Raw genomic sequence first — 24,171 nt, forward strand, 5'->3', positions numbered from 1 at the left:
TTTCTCCAAGTCTCTTTACCTGTAAGCTCTTGAAAAAGTGAATAGGCTCTCCTGCATAATTAGGTGTCACTCTTCCTGTCAGAGGCTTTAAAATGGGCAGGATTTCTTATTTCTCACCTGCAACACGCAATAATGTTTATTCAAGTCTGAAAGTTCTGAATTTCCTGTTAAGAGAAAAATAATTTTACTTTTAATTTTAAAGTAAAGTTTTGCTCTCAGATGTCTCTGTGCTTTAGTGTGCGATTGTTAAAAATGTGTACAGTAAATGCTGCTCTTAGTGAAAGTATGACTTTGACAACAGACTGACATTCACACATTGGATAAAACCAAATCTAACTTAGACTTTAGATAAACCAACCCCTTTCTTTTCTTGGCAAAAAATAAAATATGCATAAAAGGTATACGAGGATAGCTTTTTGGCCCATGTTTAACTGAAAGTTGTGTGTATATGGTGTTACATGATTATACTTCATGAAGTAAAAACAACCAGTTACAGTACTGACAAACTTTTTGATGATAAAGCGTATGTTTGCCTCTATTAAATAACACAAGAAACAACAGTAGTTACTTTGATTCATTAGCAGTTTAATGTAAACTGTGTTTTTTTACTTGCCTCCCTCTCTTTCTCTTTCATTTTACTCTCTCCATTTTTACCTCTTCCTGACTAGGCTATTGTTTCCTCCTACTGTCAGTTACAGATAAAAATCTAAATTAAAAAATATATTGATACTGTCATTCTGAGCTGTCAAAGACATTTCTGACAGCAGGATAAGTGTCATTGTCTATTCCTGTGGGACGACTGTGGTTACTCTTGCCAATTGGAATGCTTCTCTTCTGTCAGTGTTTCTCTTCTTCTCTGACGTGTACCAGATCAAGTGTCAACCAAACAGATTAGTTTCCATTGACATAAACTCTGAGTCAACCGAAACACTAACCAACCCAGGTCACAGTTACTAGTGACTTCACATTAGAGTAACACAGCAGATTAAAACATTTTTCTTAATCTTGGGAAATGGAAACTGTTTTAAATGATCTAAATCCCAGCTAATTTCAGCTTCCTCATCATTTTACTGACCATTCTAACTGTAGCCATATGTTTGACATTAAGCCTAATCCGTTGCAGGCAAATGTCACTGAAGAAGGGAGGGGGAAAGTATTGCCTATTGTCCTCTATGAATCCCCAGAATGCAGCGAGAAAGAGAAAAAAAAAAATCATGGTGTTGACTCTCTGAGATGGAAGAATATTTGGTGCAAAGGTTGAATGTAATGAGAATAGAGGAAGTTGTGACCTTTTGTGCTCTTCCTCCCTGACTGCTATTCATCTTCCCCCTTCTTATATTTAATTTTTCCTTTTTTATTGCTGGAGAGCTGAGTCTTTTAAGTGGACCTCTAGAACAGGGACCTGCAATGAATAAAGCGACAGCTGTGTGAGAGAAGTGGACATTTGGAATATTCATCATTTCAGTGGTTCATGGCCATGTGAGCTGCTCCTTGGTGCTGCCTTACAACACTAATGTCTTAATGTAATGTTTTTACCAATTCAATGCAGAGATTCTTTGCTTGTACTTCAGAAAATGGGAAAAAAAAGTTGCTGCCCTTAATATTTATGCCAAAAACACAAAACTGAAAGTTTAACACACCTACCAAACTTACACTTTTTAAATGTTACTTAGACTGAAGTTTGTAATATCGCATATGAAATACTTTCCTACTACAGTATATGTATAATTAAGAATTTTATTTGTGCTTCTGTGCAAAGGCTCCCAGGACTCCTCAGTAGTGAGTATGGAAGAGGAAGTGCCCATTGTTCAAGAGACATCCATAAAGAGGCTGGTGGTGGGACCTCTGAACATCAGGCTGCACAGTGGCGCTGTCCACCGCATCCTCAAGATGGTCACCTGTGCCATGGACCACGAGTATGAACCCTACTGCAAACCACACCCAGGTCAGTCTTCTCATTCTAACAGTTGCTCCATCTGTTTTACTGGGCTGTCTTAAACAGCTAACTGTCAGCTAACATTATAGGTCACTGTATTACCTATACTCAATTAACTCTACAATTCATTAAACACAGTCTGTTCTCACCTATTGTCTTGTTTTCAATTGCCATCGATTCTATTCACTTGTCTTTGACTTTTTCTTCACTTCTACTGTATTATATCCTTCCAAAGATTAAAAACTCTTGCAGATTGGACTGTACAATATCCTCATCACATTGTTATTTCCTTGCGCAACTCATCTTTCAACACACAGCTGTACATGAAAGCTATGACCTTTTGACCATATGAGGGAGGATAAGCCAAACACCTTTGTTAGCGATCGTCCTTGCACAGCTATTGATGAGCTCATTCCTAGGATGTTGTGAAACAACATGGAATGTATGTCTGTGTGTAATATCTATAGCAATAACTCTCATATTTACGAAACAATAACATCCTTTGGTTTCTGTTGTTTTAGCATCTGCAATAGATAATAGACGATGGGGTAATTACTAAAGAGCTTTTGACAAAAGCTGAATAGGTCAGTGTGTTCCTTCCTGTTTCTACATGTGGCTGTTTTCTCTGACATTTTCTGGAGAAGGGTCAGTATAGTTAGACCTCCAAGATGTTTTCAGAAATAGAGAGGAGATAAAATAAACCTTTTCCATGAGGTGGCTATAACAAATGGGGCGATACAACTTACACATGTGTTTTTTAGTTTCCTTTTCTGCAATGCTTTGTGAACAATTTCAGCAGTTACATGAACTTCTGCAGGAAATGCAATGTTCTACGTATTATTCTGACAACTATTAGTCTACTTGAATATTTTCTCTTTTTTTTTAAAAATAATAATAATTTTTATTCAGTATTTAGGTTCAGATTTATAATAATATTTATGACTCAGCTAGTTGTCCCTTTTATACTTTTTATAAATATGTTATTAGAAAAATCTAACACGTTCATTCAAAACTCTAATCTACCTCTGCATCACACCCAGAGAAAATCCCACATGCTGCCTTAACAAGTGGCCACAGCCAACGTTATGTCATCCCTTGGTTCTCAGATTGCCATTTTAAGCCTCGATTTAGCATTCTGGCATTCAGCCATCTTTTTTTATTTTGGAGCCAGAAGTGAACATAATTTCTCAAACCATTTATTACAATTGAACATAAACTGCAGGTTACCATTGCCTGACAAAATTGTCAGAAGTTATTTATTGCCATTCCAAAAATTAGAAGCATTCTTACAGAAAAACTTAAAAAACATATTGTACAAACACATGCTGCTCGAGGTAAACCCAGTTAATTTATGATACCCTTCGCGTAAGAGGCTAATTGTCTGCTGTTTATTCAAACTTAAATTAGTTCACCTACTCAAAGCTCTTTCCCCCTTTTAGAGACTTCATTGCTAATTTTGGGGTTGTTGACATGCTACCCAGTCCTAGTTACCATACTTATGCGTTTGCACAGTTAGCAATGGCCTCCCACTTTTGTTTTTGCTCCCATTTTTCATGAGCTGAACTCAAAGATCTAAGACTTTTTCTATGTCCACAAAAGGCCTATTTCTCTCAAATATTGTTCACACATTTGTCTTAATCTGTGTTAGTGAGCACTTCTCCTTTGCTGAGATAATCCATCCACCTCACAGGTGTGGCATATCAAGATGCTGATTAGGCAGCATGATTATTTCACAGGTGTGCCTTAGGCTGGCCACAATAAAAGGCCACTCTAAAATGTGCAGTTTTACTGTATTGGGGGGTCTGGGGGGGTCAGAAAACCAGTCAGTATCTGGTGTGACCACCATTTGCCTCACGCAGTGCAACACATCTCCTTCGCATAGAGTTGATCAGGTTGTTGATTGTGGCCTGTGGAGTGTTGGTCCACTCTTATTCAATGGCTGTGCCAAGCTGCTGGATATTGGCAGGAACTGGAACACACTGTCGTATACGCCGATCCAGAGCATCCCAAACATGCTCAATGTGTGACATGTCCGATGAGTATGCTGGCCATGCAAGAACTGGGATGTTTTCAGCTTCCAGGTACAGATCCTTGCAACATGGGGCCGTGCATTATCATGCTGCAACATGAGGTGATGGTCGTGGATGAATGGCACAACAATGGGCCTCAGGATCTCGTCACGGTATCTCTATGCATTCAAAATGCTATCAATAAAATGCACCTGTGTTTGTTGTCCATAAAAACTGCTGCCCATACCATAACCCCACCGCCACCATGGGCCACTCGATTCACAACGTTGACATCAGCAAACCGCTCACCCACACGACGCCATACACGATGTCTGCCATCTGCCCTGTACAGTGAAAACCGGGATTCATCCGTGAAGAGAAACACCTCTCCAAAGTGCCATACGCCATCGAATGCGAGCATTTGCGCACTCAAGTCGGTTACGACAACAAACTGCAGTCAGGTGGAGACCCCGATGAGGACGACGAGCATGCAGATGAGCTTCCCTGAGACGGTTTCTGACAGTTTGTGCAGAAATTCTTTGGTTATGCAAACTGATTGTTGCAGCAGCTGTCTGGGTGGCTGGTCTCAGACGATCTTGGAGGTGAAGATGCTGGATGTGGAGGTCCTGGGCTGGTGTGGTTTCATGTGGTCTGAGGTTGTGAGGCCGGTTGGATGTACTGCCAAATTCTCTGAAACGCCTTTGGAGACGGCTTATGGTAGAGAAATGAACATTCAATTCACGGGCAACAGCTCTGGTGGTGCAGTCAGCATGCCAATTGCATGCTCCCTCAAAACTTGCGACATCTGTGGCATTGTGCTGTGTGATAAAACTGCACATTGAGAGTGGCCTTTTATTGTGGCCAGCCTAAGGCACACCTGTGCAATAATCGTGCTGTCTAATCAGCACCTTGATATGCCACACCTGTGAGGTGGATGGATTATCTCGTCAAAGGAGAAGTGCTCACGAACACAGATTTAAACACATTTGTGAACAATATTTGAGAGAAATAGGCCTTTTGTGTACATAGAAAAAGTCTTAGATCTTTGAGTTCAGCTCATGAAAAATGGGAGCAAAAACAAAAGTGTTGCATTTATATTTTTGTTCAGTGTAGTTGTGTTCCACAATGTGTTTGGAGGGCACACTTGTTCTCCTTTTATATTACCTTTTCACATCTTCTTTGTGTAGGATTTTGTAACCTCGTGTCACTGTACCACATTAGCTGGTTGTTTTTATTTGTAATTTTAACGTTGACTGTGGATATTGACTTGGTCCTTGTCATGTGATCGGACATGGCACATGAACCTCGTGTGGGCTGCGGCGGTAGGCCAAAGAACAAAACAGCTTTGGGATCAGGTTTTGAGCCCACCTTGGATCTGGGAATGTGGCCCAACAGAACCATTGCGGAACTGAAACAAGCCCAAGTCCTGGGACCAAAGCCAGTTCCTTTCAGTAACAAAGGGCTCAGGTTTTGGTCCACCTCAGGCCCACTCCTTACCTTGGTGAGCGCTGATCTTGCTAGCTTCAAATCCAAATTGATTTTGTTCACCTCATTTTCTGCCTTTCCAGATGTTTCCTGCTATTGATTGAATGAGTTGTTTATGAGATGGTTCAAATACAAAGCTACTTGGACATAGCCACTGTAATGAATATCACTTTGAGATGCCAGTACTTTTATACTGTGTTTTTATATGTTGTGTTTGAGGAGGTGGTTATTGTTCAATAATATTCTTTTTTAATTGGTTTTATGCTAAAGGCTTAGAGGAGAGTCGCCCAATCAAATTAACTAATAGTCTTTATAGCTAACCTTATTTTTTTTGTCAAAAAATACTCACTCCTCATACCTAAATGACTTTGGCCTTTCCCTCTCCATCACTTCTTGAATAATACTTATACAATACTTTGAGATGTAAAAATAGGAAAATGTTTTTTTTTTATAATTATATGTTTAATCACATCATCCTCTCTCATTCCTGCACCTTTGCAATGTGCTGTGGTATTTTTTTTCCAAAAGCTAACATTTATCCTGTTATGTCATTGTCTCTGTAGAAATTGTGGAGGAGAGCCATAGTCCAGCTACTCCAGAGGAGATATCTAATCTTGAGGAATTCATCCCAACCAGACTCATGTCTCTCACTCTGCTCCAAGTCTCAGTCACCATCTCCATGGCTGAATTCAACCTCCTTCACACACTTATGCCTATTATTATGGGACAGAAGGTATTGGGCACTGACCTACAGTATTCAACATCCTGAGACTCTTGTCTTCTTTGAGAACCTCTATTTGAATGGTCATTAGACTTAGCCTTGATATATTCAGGACGAAGGAGACTGATGTGGACATTTGACATTATACTGTATCAAGAGCAATGTGTGATTTGTATTCTCCCTTTACCCTATCTCCTAGACTGTACCTGGACCGGTCAACATACCGGTATTCCAGTCGGTGCGCCCTTTACCTGCTTTGCAGTTCCAAGTGGAAAGGGTAAATGTTGAACATTCAGTGCCCATGTATGCACCAGACCTGGTTAGCACTGTGATCAGTCTCAGCCAGCCTTCTGACAACCTACTGCATCACTGCTATGCACACCTCTGCCTCAAGGTGAGCATGACAATATTTCAAGCTGTTCCTCCTGTAGGCATACAACAGCATGGGATATATGCAAACAGCACACTTCATTCCTGTGCATTTGATAAGATTTCATTAAACCTTGTCAGGGCTAAAAGAGTTATTTCTAGATTGGAACTATATCCTAGATATTCTCCTGAATTTTCCAAAAAGGTTAGCCAGATCTACTTCATTTTCTTTTGTACAGTATACTTAAGTTACAAAATTTCAGTTGTTATTAAGAGTAACCCATCAAAAGATAGGACTAATTCATACGGTTTCGTTTCTAAACAGTATAGCCCAAGGCTAGTTGGTCAACAACATGGCCGCAGTGTTTACTCCACATTGGAATGACCCTTATGACCCTTGTACTGACATTGATGACCCCTGCTGTGAAGGCTTATCATGTCGTAAAAAAAGCACCAATGCTTAAATCAGATTGTCAAATCTAATAAGGCCAATTTAATATTTTATAAGCAACAAATAACTCAAAAAGTATGTAAAGTCTGCTGCTATTAGTAAATATTGGTAATTGGGAAATAAAGGGAATTTTGGAATTATCATTCAAGATATAAGATTCAAGAAGTCATTTGCACAGCAGTTACACCATACCATGAAATTCTTACTTTGTCAGTCTCCCTTCACGCAACATTAAGTAATAAGCCATCTCAGAATATTCAAGATGATCAGCTCTGAGATTAGCTGTTTATACATATACCCATTTGTTTTTAGTCAATTTACCTAACATTTGCAAGTTAAAAATATTGACTACTATGTACTATATAAATAATATGTATTACATCTCTAAATAAACAAATATTATATGAGTTCAAAACATTTAGTAATGATGACTGATTTTACTTTGATAGCATATCATGCATTTAAATAAAAAAAATGAAGGCAAAGCCATGTCTAATGGTTACAATGCCAACAAAAATAGTAAATTTTTGAATCCATCCTTGCTTTTCAAATGTAACCATTAATGAACTGTAAAATATCCTAGGCAGCTTGGTTAAATTAGCTAATCCACCCTGTAGGGAAATTTGGAGTAATCTGGGGTGGCTGTGTCTAGCTTGGTTTGGCCTGGACAGGATGTTTGTTGGAAATCAAAGGGTCAATGAGAGGTTAACAGTCAACTGGTCAGTGGCCAAGGATGTTTCTGAACTATCAGTCCTCAGCATCTATATTTGCGAAGGTTCTAAATCTACCTCTGGATTTCGGCAGTGGGATCAAGACAGGGTGGAGGTCATTCTGGCTACAATTAGGCCACTTCAGGAAGTTATTTGAAACGGGTATAAGCTTCAGCTTATCTTAATCTGTTTTCTGTTGACACTGGCTGTCAAAGCTAAGGTGTCTGTTTTAAGGGTAGCTGTTAGCCATTGTCTTACTTTCCCATGGCTGTAAATAAGAACTCCAAGTCAGCTGGTACCCTTAACACAGAGGCTAATGTGCTATTTGGGCTACTTGAAAACTGGGCTGCTTGTTTGTAGACCCTATGGCTATCAGGAGCTTAGATAATGGGGATACAATTATGACACGTGTTGTTATTGAAAAAAAGTCAATTGATACTTCAATACATTTAGGCCAATATAACCCGACAGTGTTGCTGGAATCTCGGTGTGACCTGGACCTGATCAATCTGATCTTTGCCCTTTTATTAAAAAAAAAAGTTTTACTACCTACATCACACATATTGTATCAAGGATCATTGATGAGTGTCCTCATTAAATCGTACTGCAGTGATCATTTCACTTCTGCCAAGTAATACATTATTTATTAAAAACTACTAAAGGAAAAAACAACAACTTGGCAGCCGTCAGGAATTGTATCATATACTGTAGTATGCATACATTTTTAAAGAAGGGTTGGAAAGATTATTTTAAACAGTGCCTTCCTGACTGTAAGATGGACTTTTTGACAGCTCTTTGTACAGCAGTCAAGGATGACAAGAAGACTTTCCCTCCATATAAGAGCCAAGGCTAGTAAGAGTGCAGATTTATGTTTATGCCATGTCTGCTGAAGACAGCAAGGGTCAAATTAGTTTAGTGGTGATTGAAATCCAGTCAATATAGATGTTTACTTCATAGATCCAGTAAATGATTTAATCCAAATTGCTGAATATCCATGCATACTTTATCTCTCCCTCATCCCATTGTTTTGTCCTTCTTTCCAGGTGTTTGGGTTTCAGGCAGGCTTGACGTGCCAGGACAATACAGGAGGTTTCCTTCCTCTCATCCCCATCATCCCTTCGTTCAGCACTGCACTTTATGGGAAACTAATCCAGATGCCTACATACTGGTGAGTTTGAAGCACTTGTAATAGGCAGGCAAAGTGCCCCTTGTGAATTGGAACTATTAAGATTTATCCTCTTAGTGCCTGCATTTGATATTAACTGAAACTTTAGGGTGTGAAAGCCCAACAACTCTACACTTTTCCCTTATTAAATCAGCATCACAGACTACGGTATATGGCAATCTCACATTTCACCCAGCTAAATACAGTTGTGTGTTACGCTAACTATTAAGGAGAGGCATAAATAAAGAAGACTAGGGGTGAATTACCTCATACATGAGAAAGACAAGAATTTTGTGACAGCCACAGAAGACGATGAAGATGACAAAGACAAAAATGTGGGAATCAACTCCCTCAAAGTTATTATAGTTGCTTTATATGCTGAAGCTGCTGAATATCCTATTAATTCATTCTCATTTGACTTGTACATCTTACATAAACACAGAATTTCTTAATTTATACACAATTAAGAAATAAGGCTATCCATAGTATTATACTGGGAAAAGTTTCTCTTAAATTATGACTTGACAGAATTTGAACCAATAGCGTAGTATAGTTGCAGCGGGTGCAAAATAGATGCTGCCGTGACGCTTATGTGTCGCACATGTTCGTCTGACGCTACATTAACGTTACACTGAAAGTACAGAGCTGTTTGAAAAATACTTCATTCCATCATTGTGTGTTGGTGTTAGATAATCAACATCTGGAAAGCCATTGATGCAAACACACACACACACGCACGCATGCCTGCACACATGCACGCACACACACACACACACACACACAGACACACACACACGCACACACACACACACACACACACACACACAGACACACACAGACACACACACACACACACACACACACACACACACACACACACGGATGCACACATGCACGCACGCACGCACGCACGCACACACACACACACACTGTGCCCTGTCTCTCACACCTTGCAGTCAAAGTGCCTGTTAAAGCAGGAAACTTGTGCGAGAGCACTAGCTTGGGAATCGATTTCCCCCCATTAATTTAGATTTAAACATGTCATGCAGCTGCAGATGTTTTGACTTCTCCTGACTTCTTCTCCAGGCAAACATTGTGTCAACTGTACGGTGGTTTGCTGGCCACAGAGGGAACCACACAGCCTTTCAGCAATGAATGAGTGTGTCTGTAGAAATAACCTGCTCTGTTCCCAATAAGAGACCAGTTGCTGCTTGTTTGATCTCAAGCCCCCACTCTTTTCTGTCCTGCTTGCCTTAAATAGCGGATTCAGATGTCACACGGATGTTATTTTTCTATCTGACAATCACTTTATGTTTCTCATCTCCAGAGAGCCTTCCAGTTCAATGCTCTCCCATGGCTTTTCTTTCAGCCTGGACCAGCCCTTAGAAATAACACTGACAACCTCACAGAGTCTCCTTGACATGTTAAGAAAGTGCTCTGTTATACTTTGTTGTGTGCAAGTCTTTGATTAAATACAATACGAACATGTCTAGTAACAGTATGCACCACCAGTCCTTATCTTGGTGTTTTTTGCAGAGATTTTAGACTACAACAGGGCATTGTGATCAGGTATGCACATAATACCCATGATTTTTCTACTGAAGTCCTTTCCACTTCATCTCATTTTCCTCATTCCTTATTTAGAGTATTTACGGCACTTTGACAGGTTAGAAGCACTTCTTGCATTTCATTTTTTTTTTTAGCATTTGCCTGTTTGTTTAACTGCCAGTCTCTTTCCTTGATAATAATGTGACTGGGTGTATAGTGTAGGGTTATGAGTGCGTAACCTGCCATGATTTTTGACCCTTTCCATCTAAGCGGGAGGTATGGCTCTCTTGCTTCCTGACCTGTGTTGCTGCTGTCGCACTCAAATTAACACAACCTGACAGGCCCCTGGAAGAATGTTGATGAGCAGGTTTGACAGAGAAGTAGAGACAGCAGTTAGAAGAAGCTAGATAAGAGAGAGTGACAACTGGCAATGGTAATTAGTAAATAGTAATAATGCATTTTTTTCTATTGCACTGATGGCCTCTGCAGAGGTTAATTGCTAGAGTTTTGCTGAAATTAATGGTTATAAGTGAAAAACTAGAAATGGCCCAGATGGACAGTGAATGGAGAGGCCTTGAGAACTTTTTTCTCAGTTTTTTTTAAGCAATTTGGGCTGTGGGTAGAACTTGCGCTGTTTGTACCATCATAACTGCATTAACGCTTACATGTGGTAAAAGTATGTTGTTGACACACATAGTCAGACAGAGAGCTTCTCTCCTACAGGTAAAAATTGTGTAACATATGGTCATTGGAGCCAAAAGATGCAGTCCTTGTCCTTGGTGATCGCATGTAACTTGACTGTATTGATTTTTGTTTGGATTTTTGTGCTCCTCAGCCCCAATATAGCTCCGCTAACCCTTTAGGACATGTTTGGTTTTCGTAGCTGTAATAATATTTGAAGTCTTAAGGAAACCTGAAAAAGTGTTGCAAGCATGAAACCATAGGTGCAGGAGTGAGACAGTGAGAGAGTGGTCTGAGGAAAAGAGCTATCTCCAGTTTCTTTGTAAGTCTTCACTAGTTTTGTTCTCTTACTCTTAAATCAGCTTTTCTATTTCCAAAATACAATTTAGCTTTAGATTTGTCTCTCTGGGTGACTCTGGGATAAATGGCCATCTCTTTTACTCTCTCTTCTTTCACTTACACGCACGCACGCACGCACGCACGCACGCACGCACACACACACACACACACACACACACACACACACACACACACACACACACACACAAACACACGCATGCACACACACACACACAGAAATATACACATCCACAAGCATGCAAACACAAATATGTTAATGTGCAATCATAATTAATCAAAGGGGACTTAAAGAGGGACTGGGTGTTCCCGAAGACCCAGCACCTCTCCTGATGAGTTGGCTCACAGGACATACTGGAGATCATGTTTCCTTCAGTCTCACCACAAAGAGTCTGGCTTCTCACAGTAGGCAGCAAGGGGCTTTCACTGGGGAAAGTACACTGCCTTGACATCTCCCTGCAAGACTTGGCTTTTACTGAGTACTTGGTATTAAGAAACCGTGCATATATCCTATCAGACAAAAATGTCTTTGTTTCCTCAATTTTAAGCAAAATTAAACTTTAAGAAAGGTTAAGCAGCAAGGTTAGAGGAATTGCAGACTGTGACTTTTTGGTTCTTCATATTGCATCTGCATGCAGTGAAAAAACATTTTCCTTTTTTCTAATTTACAATTTGTTGAATTAATAAATAATAGCCTAAACTATTTTGTGTTCTTCAGTGCAACAACATTCAGAATTATTGCGGTGGTTGGTTGGGGGAAAACAAACCTTTCAAGGGGGTTGGGATGGTAAACAAACATTGCTATTTAAATATATTTAAGTCAGAGTATCCCCTTTTCTTTACACACCCATGTACTAACTGAACAGTTAGTCTCTGGATGATTTTTCACTCCTTGTGAACTAAAGTGCAGCTGAGAGGCATCAGGCTGTACTTTTCCCCAATGAAAGTCAATGCATGGGGCCGCCAACTTCACACGGTCTCTACAGAGGGTCTCAACTGGTCTGGCTGTTCAACCTGTTATCCCCTGCAGAAAAAATGGCAGGGGGGGGAGTCAGAAGTGCCACCTGCATTGATATCCCCTAAAACTTAACCTCACCCACTACCTCAGTAACATGGACACACATTCAGGCACACACATGCTCTCACACTATATAATATTCCTTAAACTGGGCCACCTGACAGCAGCAACAGATGGAGGCAGGCTAAGGCCGGGGCCCACCAACCAACCAACCAACGAACAAACCACCAGCAGCCTAGTGTGGCTCGTCACATTGCAGGTCGTAATTCAACCCCATGGCAGCTTTTATGTGGTGTTTTTAGCAGCCTCTTTTCCTCGGTCAGCCATTTCTCAGGGGATAATTTCTTAAAGCATGTGGCATTACAGGTGCATTTTATATAGCCACGAAAAGCTGACTTGCCGTGCACATGTTTCTTAAAAGAAAAAAAAAAAAGGTTCTCCCTTGATATCTCATTATTGATCTGGCTCTATTAAATTAGTTCAGTTTTTAGCCCTTCCTGTAGGTTTATTTAATGTGAAACTGAGAAGTCCATTACTATGTCTGGAACGGTAGTCTAGACTAGATTTTCTCATGTTGTGATTTATGAAGGCTGCTTGAGGCATCTGAGGCATGAGGCTTCTGGTGTGATTGTAATGCCTCATTACTCCTGTTCATAGTTAGTCATAGCAAGCTGCTCCTGGTTTAAGTCTCCAAGCACATCCAATAACAGAAGGACACATGCTGTCTGTGTCCACATGCTGTCTGTGTCCTTCAGTGGTGAGCCATAGAGATCCAAGTCAAATCCAATATGAGCAGCATTCACTGGTGAGAACATCGACTGTGGCTGTTACATTTGTCTACTAGCTATTTTGGCAGGCAATATCATTATGTGTTATTATGTGTTATGTTATTTTGGTGGTTAAATCTTAAAGGCTGTTGAATGGAAAAGTGAATATCTGAGCTCTGACTATACATAAATATGACTTAAGATAGAGATCTTGTGACAGATTTTACCCCCACAACCTCTCCGTCAACCATTGTGCAACCAAACTTTAGTTTACTTCATAAAGTCAGTATTAACTTATTAAGGTATTAACTGAAAGGAACAACTTCAAATCAACATCTGGCTGCTGTGGTTATGGTCATCTTTAAATTGTGGTTCAGAGGCTGTGTGAGCAGCAGGCATCTCATGAACTAGGCTTTTTCCTGTTCTTTAAGAAACATGGAAATGTTTTAAGAAAATAACATTTTCACACGATGAAGCTGAAGGGATGGAGGCACACTCCCACAAATAGGCTTTATGTATTAACAGGTGTGTATTAAAATCCTGGAATGCCATATGATGTAATGGACCAGCCACTTCTCACTCTGAAGCATCGTGAAAAGGATTGTAAGCTAAGGTAAAACATCACATTTTGTGTGGCTCATTCAAGTATTTTTGGCCAACTTTGTGGTATGTGTTTTTTTCTTGTCTACATCTGGTGTCAGACAGTTTTATTTAGTTTAATGGCTGACAGAGATCAATGGACGTATTGAGGAACCATGAATTGAGGAAATGGCATCATTGAATGCGGGGCTTGTTCTCTCAGTGATTGACGTCTCGGTTCTGATGCAAGCTTTAATGCCTTTTTTCAGTATTCCAATGCTCAGTGCCACAGAAAGCCGCCCGCTCTGCTGTTGAAGCTGTGTATTAGTCCTTTTCATTTAGTAGTTTAGATCAACATGGGTATTAATTCAGCCCGTATGTGTACACTGTAGTGTTTTCAAGAGGAAATGTTCTTGGAATCCAAGAATATGTATTGAATTTTAAGTAAACAATGAGATGTATTTGGATGCGAAGGACAGAACCGTGTAAGTGAATTCAGGAGCAGCTGTGGATGTTTTCAGTTGACTGAAAGACCCTATTAATGCCTGATATAGTCATCTGTGGAACTGAAGCTTGAGGAAGGGAAAACAGTGGGAAAATGGGAAGGGTAGATGGATTATCAACTCTGAGTGGATTATCATCTACTGTGGTGTGCATTCCTTGGTCCTCTTCCCCCACCACGCCTCAGTACTTCTCCATTTCTTTCCAGAACAAAGCTCATCTGATTTTCACTGCTGAAGAGTCTACTCTTTGTTATGAGGTACAGCAACCATTGGTATCACAGCAATACAAATTTTACCTATTTAATCAGGCAACTTTTCTCTGGACAGACTTCTTCTATCTCTGTTAGTTATATAAGGAACTGAATGTCCACTGCATAATACACATAGGCACACAAACACACGAATACACGCACACATACCCAGGCCTCTTGATATTTTTTCCTTTAACACGTGATGAACCACTTCATTGCCATTTTCTCGCCTTGCAGTCTGCAGCTGTCTGCACAACTTGATTAAAACATTTATTTTTGTAATCCCTTTGTAATGATAAAGCCCTCTCCTGAGAAGGATCTCAGTTTGTGCGTTTATTCGTGTGTGTGTGTGTGTGTGTGTGTGGGGATGGGGGGTTGTGTGTGGCTGTGATAGTGTGAGGGAGTGCAAGAGAGAGCTTTTGCGCCTATGTGTGTATTTTGGGTCGGGGTGCTCCAGATGGGAGGAAGGGAAGGGAAATGTGTATGTGAAAGGGAAAGAGATAGTAGACTGTTTTTTTCTATGAAGAGTTTGGGCTCTTCAGGGCAGATGATTAAAAAATGCACACATGGGAAACCTTTGACCCCAGGGAATCACTAAACTCTAAGAGATATAATTGTAAACTAATGTACAACACATTAGTTTAGATATTACAGTTAAGTGACCAAATTTGGAAAATCCTCTTTATTCATCACTTTTCATTTTTTACCTGCTTGAGGTAAATCACGGTCATAGTATATTGCTGCTGCTGAAATAGCATTTACAAAAATGTTGTATATACCAGAGGCTTAGCTACAGCTTTTGTTACATTACCAAACAGGTTAGTGACATAGACCATGAACAGTCAATGAAATAAATGACTTTAAAGATCAGTATGAAAAACTACAAAGATGCTTTTTTATTAATGCTATTTATTTATGTCCTTTTTTTCCCTCTTTACTGGCCATATGTTTGCCTGGCTCTTCTATTGCAGTGTTTTTCCCCCCAAATGGCAGCAATTTAACTGAATGATATTCAGGTGATAAATTGACAAGATTTCACATCCACCAAGTTGGCCACTTCGCTATTACTGTTGACTGTGCTTGCTTGATAATGTTCATAATGTTCATTTGGATGCTTTGCAAGGCACTATAGTGAGTCTTTTGTAGATAAAAGAGGGGACTTGAGAGCAGCCCATAACTCACTCTGGTTATTTTCAAGTGGGGTCAGTGACCTTGGCCTGGAGAGATGGGGAGAAGCAATGCTTTAAATTACAAAGGGGAAAAAAGGTAATGGTAAATGCTGTCAGTACTCACTTCCCACCATTTCCAGTCTAATTCCCTCCAAAACATTACTCAAATTTAGATAACAACAGCAGTAGAGGATTTTGTTAACCGTTTGAGTTTGGGAATGTTTGTCAGTGAAGGTGTGACAGTGAATGATTTGTAGAAACTTAAGATAACTTATCACTTGTCCAAAGACAGCGGCTATCAGTTGAGTCTATCAATAATATATGTCAGTCAATAATGGATCGCACTGGCTTTGCAGTAGACTCAGATAAGTTTAAGTAAAGAGAAAGTAGCACATTGTGAGGCTAGTCAAGAGTGATTGACTACCTTGTTGACTTTTTTTCCCCATTCTTTACTCTAGTTTATGTTATCTTTTTGAGTACTTCCACTTACTTTAAACAAGTGACAGTGTATCATGTTGCAGTTCATGTAGAATTTATCTCCCATGAAAATCCACCTGCATCAGGGATTGTATGTATGTTTGAGTGTGCCTTCCGAATCCTCTATAGTCTTTTGACGGACTAGACACCTTGCTCTACATCTCCTGCGGGTCTTTCAACACCCACAGCTGTCTGTGTCCCTGTATTTTGGAAAAAGTGACAGAACTTATTTTTGGTACTGTGCAGGATATGAGTAAGAAGTTCCAAGCTTGTATTCTGGGACACTGTGTAAACCATTAAGACCAGCTGCATTTGGCGATATTCCTTCAATCACAGCAAGCTGCTGATCTTGAAAAACAAATTTGCTAACCGCATTATAGTTTGCTATATCCTTAATGTCTTAGAAATGTGTCTTTTGTCATAACATCTGCTCTAATGCTCTGCTCTACAGATATCCACATTTCCGACAAATTACTCGATATACATAATAAGATGATAAAGATGATAATAACCTTTTGTTTATAGAGCACATTTCAAAAAGCAAGTTACAAAGTGCTTCACAAGGCCAGCAAAGCAAAACAGACAGGTCATACGATCATGATCAAAGGCCAATATTAGACATAACAAATACATTTCCAAATATAAAATAATTTTAAAAGAACTCTAAAAGACCAAACACATACCCCAACTAGCCATTTTAATCAACCTACCAGTTCAGCTTATCCTGAATTTGTACTGGAGCTCTTTAAAATGGCTTTAATTAATATTGACAGGAGCATAACACGATCTGCATGTTTGTGTTCTCTATTCTTCTCTTGCCATTGCTTGCTGTTTCCCTTCATTCTTGTTTGTTTTCTGCATGGTTTTATTCTATTTTTTAAGTATTATTTTCATTCAGTTTGCAGAACCTGAATTCTGTCACTAGGTTATAGGTGATTTTGCATATACAGTTAAAGCACATATGTATATACATATACATAATATTGGCAGATTGTTTTATAATTGTTCCAGTTACAGGTTGTCAGAGCAGCAGGGCTCTAGCTGACCAAGCTGCTGTTATTGGTTTTTCATGTATGAGTTTACAAGTGTGTATACACGTATGCTTGTTTGACAGCTTTAATGTTGACACCTACATATATGTGCATGTAGGCAGGGTGCGAAATACAGCCTCAACAGCAAAAATCTTGCTGATGATTAGTCACTTGCAATTGTCACTAAAAATGTATTTTAAAAGCTTACTATGTCCAGTATCTATTATTCAAAAACATGTATTCACCAATATGATAGCCTACAGAAAAATATTGTTGTGGTGGTGTTATTATATTTGCTATTATAGCATATTGTCATTGAATACACGGTTGTTCCTAGTAAGGCCTTCCTCCAAGGGTGGCACTGTTGCAAATGGTCCTCAATCCATTTAGAGAACCCAACGTTACCCCGAACAAACTGGTAAGCTGTGGATTTGTTTCTGCTTCGACTTCATGGTAACACACAAATACGTGCGCATAAAGTCAGGAAAATTTGTCAGAGAAAAAACAGAGTTCATTACTTGCTTACTTTGGATTCACGTCTAGAAAGCTTGGAGATGTGCATGCAACGCATGTAGCTGATTGCCATGGCTTGTGTACATGAAATCTTGTATGTTGCATATTGATTCTGTAAAACTTCAGCGTAACACTGGAGCACTAGGTAGGGGGGACCCCACTATTGCCACTGGGTATTTCGCACACTGCATGTAGGAAAACTTGATTTTGCATTTTGTGGTTAATTGTCTCCGTGCGTCTTCGTTCATTTACACTGTAGTGAGTGGCCTCTGTAAAGGAGCAACTGCAGCCTGCTATAGGGCCCCAGCTGTGTCTGTCTAAATATAGTCATGACCACAGTCATACTACGCAGCTGATAAGCTTGAGAACTAATGGTCCAAATGGATCTCAGCAATTATCATGTGAAAAGGGTTTAGTGCAAACATTGGGTTACCTAGAGGCTGTGTAAATGAAAGGTTGAACTTTAAGGTTGTAATGACATACTGTCACTAGAATCACTACATGGCTCTGACCCATTTCTTTGAGCTATCAAGAAATGTTTCATAAGGGCCTTCTGTTCAGTTTACTCTCTATTTAATCTCATTTTAATGAGTTGATGCCCATAACTTATGTCCTCATTTTCACATGTACGAGGAGGAAACAGTTAAGGTAAAGACCATCACAGCTGGTATGGTGCACTGACTCATGCCCGTTGTACAACAACAAGCTCTTTTTTTCCTGGTTTTGACAGGAACACTGGACAGAGAGACTTTGTGCCAGCCAGTCAGCGAGTTACCTTGGCCAGTTGCCAAACAGTCAACAAGTCTGCCAGCTGGCCAATCCTAACCCCAGTCTAGTACTTTGTCAATCTGTCACGGCACCAAAAGGGGACGGGTCTGGAAATGAGGCCTAATGTTGTTGAAATACACCCGAAGAAAGCATATTTCATGGCTGAAACACTTAATTTTTCATAGCCCCTGACTAATTTTGATTTCCTTTTAACATATTCCTGGTGGCGTCTGTGTTTTAATAAAAACGTTATTGACTTATAGAGCTACTGTGAGGTCAGAGACAGCCTATTTTATAACGTACATAAGTTCAATCTAAGGACCTGATTTCTAAAATTATAAGTCCCGAGTTGTCGGCCCATTTCTGGTTGGTCTCATATAATGTGAAGACCCACCCGAAGTAAGCCCAGAAGTATGCTTTATTGAGTTTTGCTTTCTAAGGCTACAGTTTCTTTTGTGGATTCTGCAATATAGTAATAAAAGGCATTTTGTTAGTTTACTATGCATCTGTGTTAAACAGATGTGTTTTAGTGTATTACTTTCTAACTCTTGTTAATGCAACAGGTATTAGTCATGCTATTTTTACCTCTTGGACACTTTTGTTTCCTTCAAGGCCTTTGTTAAGAGTGAAAGAGCTGCCTGCCAGAAAACTGTTTACCATGTTGCAGCCACAAACATTGGCTGTGCCAGCTACTTAATGAAATCAAATGAGTGTCTGGCTGTCCTCACTTCCAGCATTTCCAAAACATACTAATGAGAGTTTCTGCTTCTCATTTAGTTCCAAGATCCAAGTGCTGTTTGCAAAGAATTGGGCATAATATAATAAAAACAGGTGCATAATTATAGTTTTAGACGACCACATGCACATGACAGCTCCCCTGAAACGCTATAAACACTCAAATAAGCCAACAAACTTTGATCCCTTGCCAGTACTCCGATTGAAGTGGCTTTGCAGGCACATTTGCTCTGCATGTGGGGACATTGTTGTTGCTGAGTCCCCTTTACTTTCTTTTGTTCAGCAGCAATATCTAGCTACGTGTACACGCATGAAAGCATTTGAACACACAAAAACACACATGAAATTGGTTTGATGGATGTTATGCTGTATAGCACTGTCAAGGTAAACTCATTGACCCTGTCAGGTTTGGAGTTTCTCTTTTTTAAGGCATTTTTATCCTGTACTATTACGTCTTCTTTTTTCAAACTCTCACTTTCTGTCTCATAGTTGTCCCCCCTGGGCTGCAGGCGGTTAGGAACTCTGCGCCTGCATGATGGCAGCCAACAGCTCACGTCACCCTGCTGAACCACCCAGGAGCAGAATAAAAGAAAAGATAAAGAGACACAGAGAGAAGGAGAGGGAGGGGAAAAAGAGTTAAACAATTGCAGAGCTGCTGAGTGGAGGGAGAGACCATGTGACAAATCCCTATCCCTCTAAACAGAGAGCAGACCAAAATTAATCTGTGATTAAATGAACTTTTTCCTGAGACTCCACCTTCATCCCTGGTATTAGTCAGGTTTCTATTTTTACTGTAAGTGCACCCTAAAGGGCAGCATCTATTGTCTTCCATTAAAATATGTAGTCAAGCAAGCATATATGCACACACATCCCCCTCATAAAAGTATATGTTTATTAGGCAGGGTTCACTGCCAGTCCTCAAAAACCAAAATGAAGAACCTATCCGAACACAAGAAAAGGAAGCTAGAGTGGAACCAAACAGGCGGTGTTTTTGCTGTGTTTAGTTTTGCTGCCTGGGTGTTTAACAAGTGCCTGGAGACGCACATGGATGGAGAAACAGGGGGACAGAGAGATGTGAGGGGTAGAACAAGGGAGTTGTGACTATGAAAAGTACTTCATCACTCTCAGCACAGTGTGTGTCAAGATGTTTGTTTTTGCTATAGGAAATCTACAAATGTATTTGGATATGAGTCATTGGTTACAGAGTGAATAGGGAAGACAGTGAGGTAAATACTAGTAAGAGGAAATTATCTCACAAATGAAAAAAAAAGAGTTTGTGTGTGTAAGATGATAAATGAGAGCTTGGTCCACTGAGCCTTTGATGGACAGGGGCCTGGAGGATTCCATCCGACTGTGCTGTTACGTCATCCCCATGAACACTCAACTCATCAGCTTGTCACACACACACACATACACACACATGCACACACACACACACACACACTCACACACACACACACACACATTGAATCTATCCCTCCACACTCCTGGAAACAGATGAAATGTTAAATGTGTAAAGATTCTTTTCAGGGTCAGGTTTCTGGGCTGTACATCTCTTCACATAAATCATCATCACAGTTTCGACTGAGGGAAGAGAAGGGTCGGTGGCAAACCGGCATACTACACCTATCTGCCAAGTTACTTAGGACAGTTTGGCTTGCACTTGGTACTTGTTTAATTTGCTGTTGGAATATAGTTCTACCTATTTGGCCACTTGCGCGATAAATGGTTATGAGTAAGTCATTGGTTACAATGTGTAGTGTAATGGGATATTAATGGATTTGTGAAGGGAACATGAGCCAGTTGTATCCACTGGTGTCAATTTCATTAGGTGTATGTTGACGCTTATGTTCGACGATCCATTCATTCATTAGTCCCTATGTGTCTGTTTTTCTCACCATTAACTATTCTTTATCTAACTCTGTCTTTCCTCATTTCATGTCCTTCTCTTTCAGGAGCAAAAGATCTTCAGTCCCCTCCACAGAGTGCATTTTTGAGCTTCCCCACTTCACAATACAGGCCACAAGGGCACAGACACTTTTGCTCCAAGCAATCTGTCAGAGCTGGACCCACAGCGTGATAAACGGAGCCCCATTAACACTCAGTGAAAGCCTGCTCAAGGAGGTGTATAAAACTTCAGGTAAACAACATGGTGTTTTCTAATTCTTCTTTTGAGTGTGTGGGTGAGGGGTATGTGAATGCAAAGAAGCTGGTTTCTTTTTTGAGCCTTTTTTTTCCTAGTGCACATGTTTGTAATTGCTTACCACATCAATGTTCCTGTAGTTTTCAAAGCACAGTTGTTATTGTAGGGTACAAATTATAATTCTGTAATGGCAACTCCCAAAAGGAACAAATACCCACACATAAGATTAATGCATCTGTTAATGGCTCACTCTATATTTCAACCATTGATAGTCATTGAACAAAGAGAAAACTGCATCACTTTGCTCATCTGGTCCCTTTTAGACTATTATAATAGATGTCAATGGGTTCATCATTGTATTTGATTTATTGAAATCTCCCTTTTCTCATAAAGTACATTTACTGTCCCCTTTGTTTAGTTCTCCATAAATTAAAGCTTGTTTCTCAGAACCAATTCATTGTCAAGAGAGATATACGGAACTGGCTGGATCTCGGAGGTTATTTGAGTCTCTTATGAAAAGTTCAGGGCTCAGCACATCAGCTTTTGCCCAAAAAAAGTCAACTTGATTTTAGCTAGTTAGCATAGGCTGCAGACCCTATACAAATATATTTCTAAAGGTGCTATTGATATGAAATTTTCACCAGATGTTGGTAACAACCCAAGTAATCATACATACAAATAAACCAAAACAAATAAGTTCAGAAATTAAGATAGTTGTTGGTAATGACAGCTTCAAGTAGCCTCCTGTATGGAGAAACTAGTCGCATGCATTGCTCAGGTGTGATTTTGGCCCATTCTTCCACACAAACAGTCTTCAGATCTTGAAGGTTCCGTGGGCTTCTTCTATGAACTCTGATCTTTAGTTCTTTCCATAGATTTTCAATTGGATTTATGTCAGGTGATTGGCTGGGCCATTCTAGCAGCTTTATTTTCTTTCTCTGAAACCAATTGAGAGTTTCCTTGGCTGTGTGTTTGGGATCATTGTCTTGCTGAAATGTCCACCCTCGTTTCATCTCCAGCATCCTGGTAGATGGCAGCAGGTTTTTATCAAGAATGTCTCTGTACATTTTTCCATTCATCCATCCTTCAATTATATGAAGTATGCCGGTACCGTATGTTGAAAAACAGCCCCACACCATGATGTTCCCACCTCCAAACTTCACTGTTGGTATGGTGTTTTTGGGGTGATGTGCAGTGCCATTTGCCCTCCAAACATGGTGTGTATTATAACATCCAAAGAGTTCAATTTTGGTCTCATCTGACCAGACTATATTCTCCCAGTATTTCACAGGCTTGTCCAAATGTTGTGCAGCAAACTTTAAACGAGCTTCAACATGCTTTTTCTTCAGCAATGGAGAATGGCGGTTGAGTGCATTACTTATTGTTTTCTTTGAAACAATTGTACCTGCTAATTCCAGGTCTTTCTGTAGAACTCCACAAGTGGTCCTTGGCTCTTGGACAACTCTTCTGATAATTCTTTTCACTCCTCTGTCGGAATTCTTGTGAGGAGCACCTGGTCGTGGCCGGTTTATGGTGAAATGATGTTCTTTTCACTTCCGGATTATAACTCCAACAGTGCTCACTGGAACATTCAGGAGTTTAGAAATCCTTCTGTAACCAATGCCATCAGTATGTTTTGCAACAATAAGGTTGCGAAGGTCTTGAGAGAGCTTTTTGCTTTTACCCATCATGAGATGTTTCTTGTGTGACACCTTGGTAATGAGACACCTTTTTATAGGCCATCAGTTGGGACTGAACCAGCTGATATTAATTTGCACTGACAAGGGGCAGGATTGCTGTCTAATTACTAATAGATTTAAGCTGGTGTCTTGGCTTTCCATGCCTTTTTGCACCTCCCTTTCTTCATGTGTTTAATACTTTTTCCCTGTGTCATTTCAAATTATTACACACAACTTAATTTATGGACATCTATGGTTTGATTTCTTTGCATGTGTGGATTGCATGGGTTTTTTCTGACATTTGGTGAAAATTTCATAACAATAGCCCCATTAGAAATATATTTACTGAGAAAAATGTTGATGTGTTCAATACTTATTTTACCCGCTGTATACACGATGACAAGAGACACAAGTACATCCAGTGTGAAGTATTAGACCTGCAGCCAAGTTTAAATTAACTCTGTAATGGCCTTACTCTGCATGTCACCTTGGATGCCTTTATGGTCAAATAACTCATTTTGCCCCTTGTTAAATAAAGGGAGGAGAGTCTGAATTTAATAAAACAGTAGCGTTTCTCATGACGGTAGCATCTGGACAGTCCTCTGGAGGGCCCGGGATTTTCCAACTCATTAGGATCATGTTGTTTGGTATGCCGTCAACTTTCTCCCTCGGCCAAGCCAGCCAAGCTACCTTTTTCACTGTTGTGTAGCCGCCAGAATTTATGAAACTGGTCTCCCGTGGAGTTAAGTCAAATATTCCTCTCCCCTCACTCTGCCTTTCTCTTGGAACAGGCCTAAGTAGCAACATAGAGCAGCATTTGTACATCTGGTACGTGTGCTGGCAGGTTAGAAAAAGAGCTGTGGGGAAAGCCGGCAAGAGATTGAAGGGGAATAGGTGACTTGTAGTGTAAGTGTATGTTTTGTGGGGAAAGAACTCCACAGTAATTCCTATGATATTACCAAAGATGTCTAGTACTGTATCTGCTTTTGAAATTGTGGTGATGCTCATAGGCCTTAAGGAAGATGTCTGCTGTCCCAGTCCCTCTCAATCTTTAGTTTGACAGCTTAAGTGTGGAAGAGAAATGGAAAATGAGAACATGCTAAAGG

The 24,171-nt window shown here is 40.0% G+C and overlaps 1 protein-coding gene across 4 annotated transcripts in view; it reads left to right on the forward strand.

Moving 5' to 3' along the window:
• The window catches only part of LOC138583631 (intermembrane lipid transfer protein VPS13B-like), a 320,195-nt gene that overhangs the window by 42,441 nt on the left and 253,583 nt on the right, over positions 1-24,171 (forward strand). For all 4 annotated transcript variants that reach the window (XM_069655550.1, XM_069655552.1, XM_069655554.1 and 1 more), the window contains exons 13-17: positions 1,760-1,945; positions 5,994-6,163; positions 6,351-6,545; positions 8,725-8,849; positions 21,199-21,383. In XM_069655550.1, coding sequence (XP_069511651.1) covers positions 1,760-1,945; positions 5,994-6,163; positions 6,351-6,545; positions 8,725-8,849; positions 21,199-21,383 — 861 coding nt within the window. The remainder of the gene's footprint in view (positions 1-1,759; positions 1,946-5,993; positions 6,164-6,350; positions 6,546-8,724; positions 8,850-21,198; positions 21,384-24,171) is intronic.

The sequence above is a fragment of the Semicossyphus pulcher genome, unplaced genomic scaffold (genome assembly GCF_022749685.1).
Source record: "Semicossyphus pulcher isolate SPU_LCO1_2020_fin unplaced genomic scaffold, fSemPul1.0.p SCAF_9, whole genome shotgun sequence".
Taxonomy (NCBI): domain Eukaryota; kingdom Metazoa; phylum Chordata; class Actinopteri; order Labriformes; family Labridae; genus Semicossyphus; species Semicossyphus pulcher.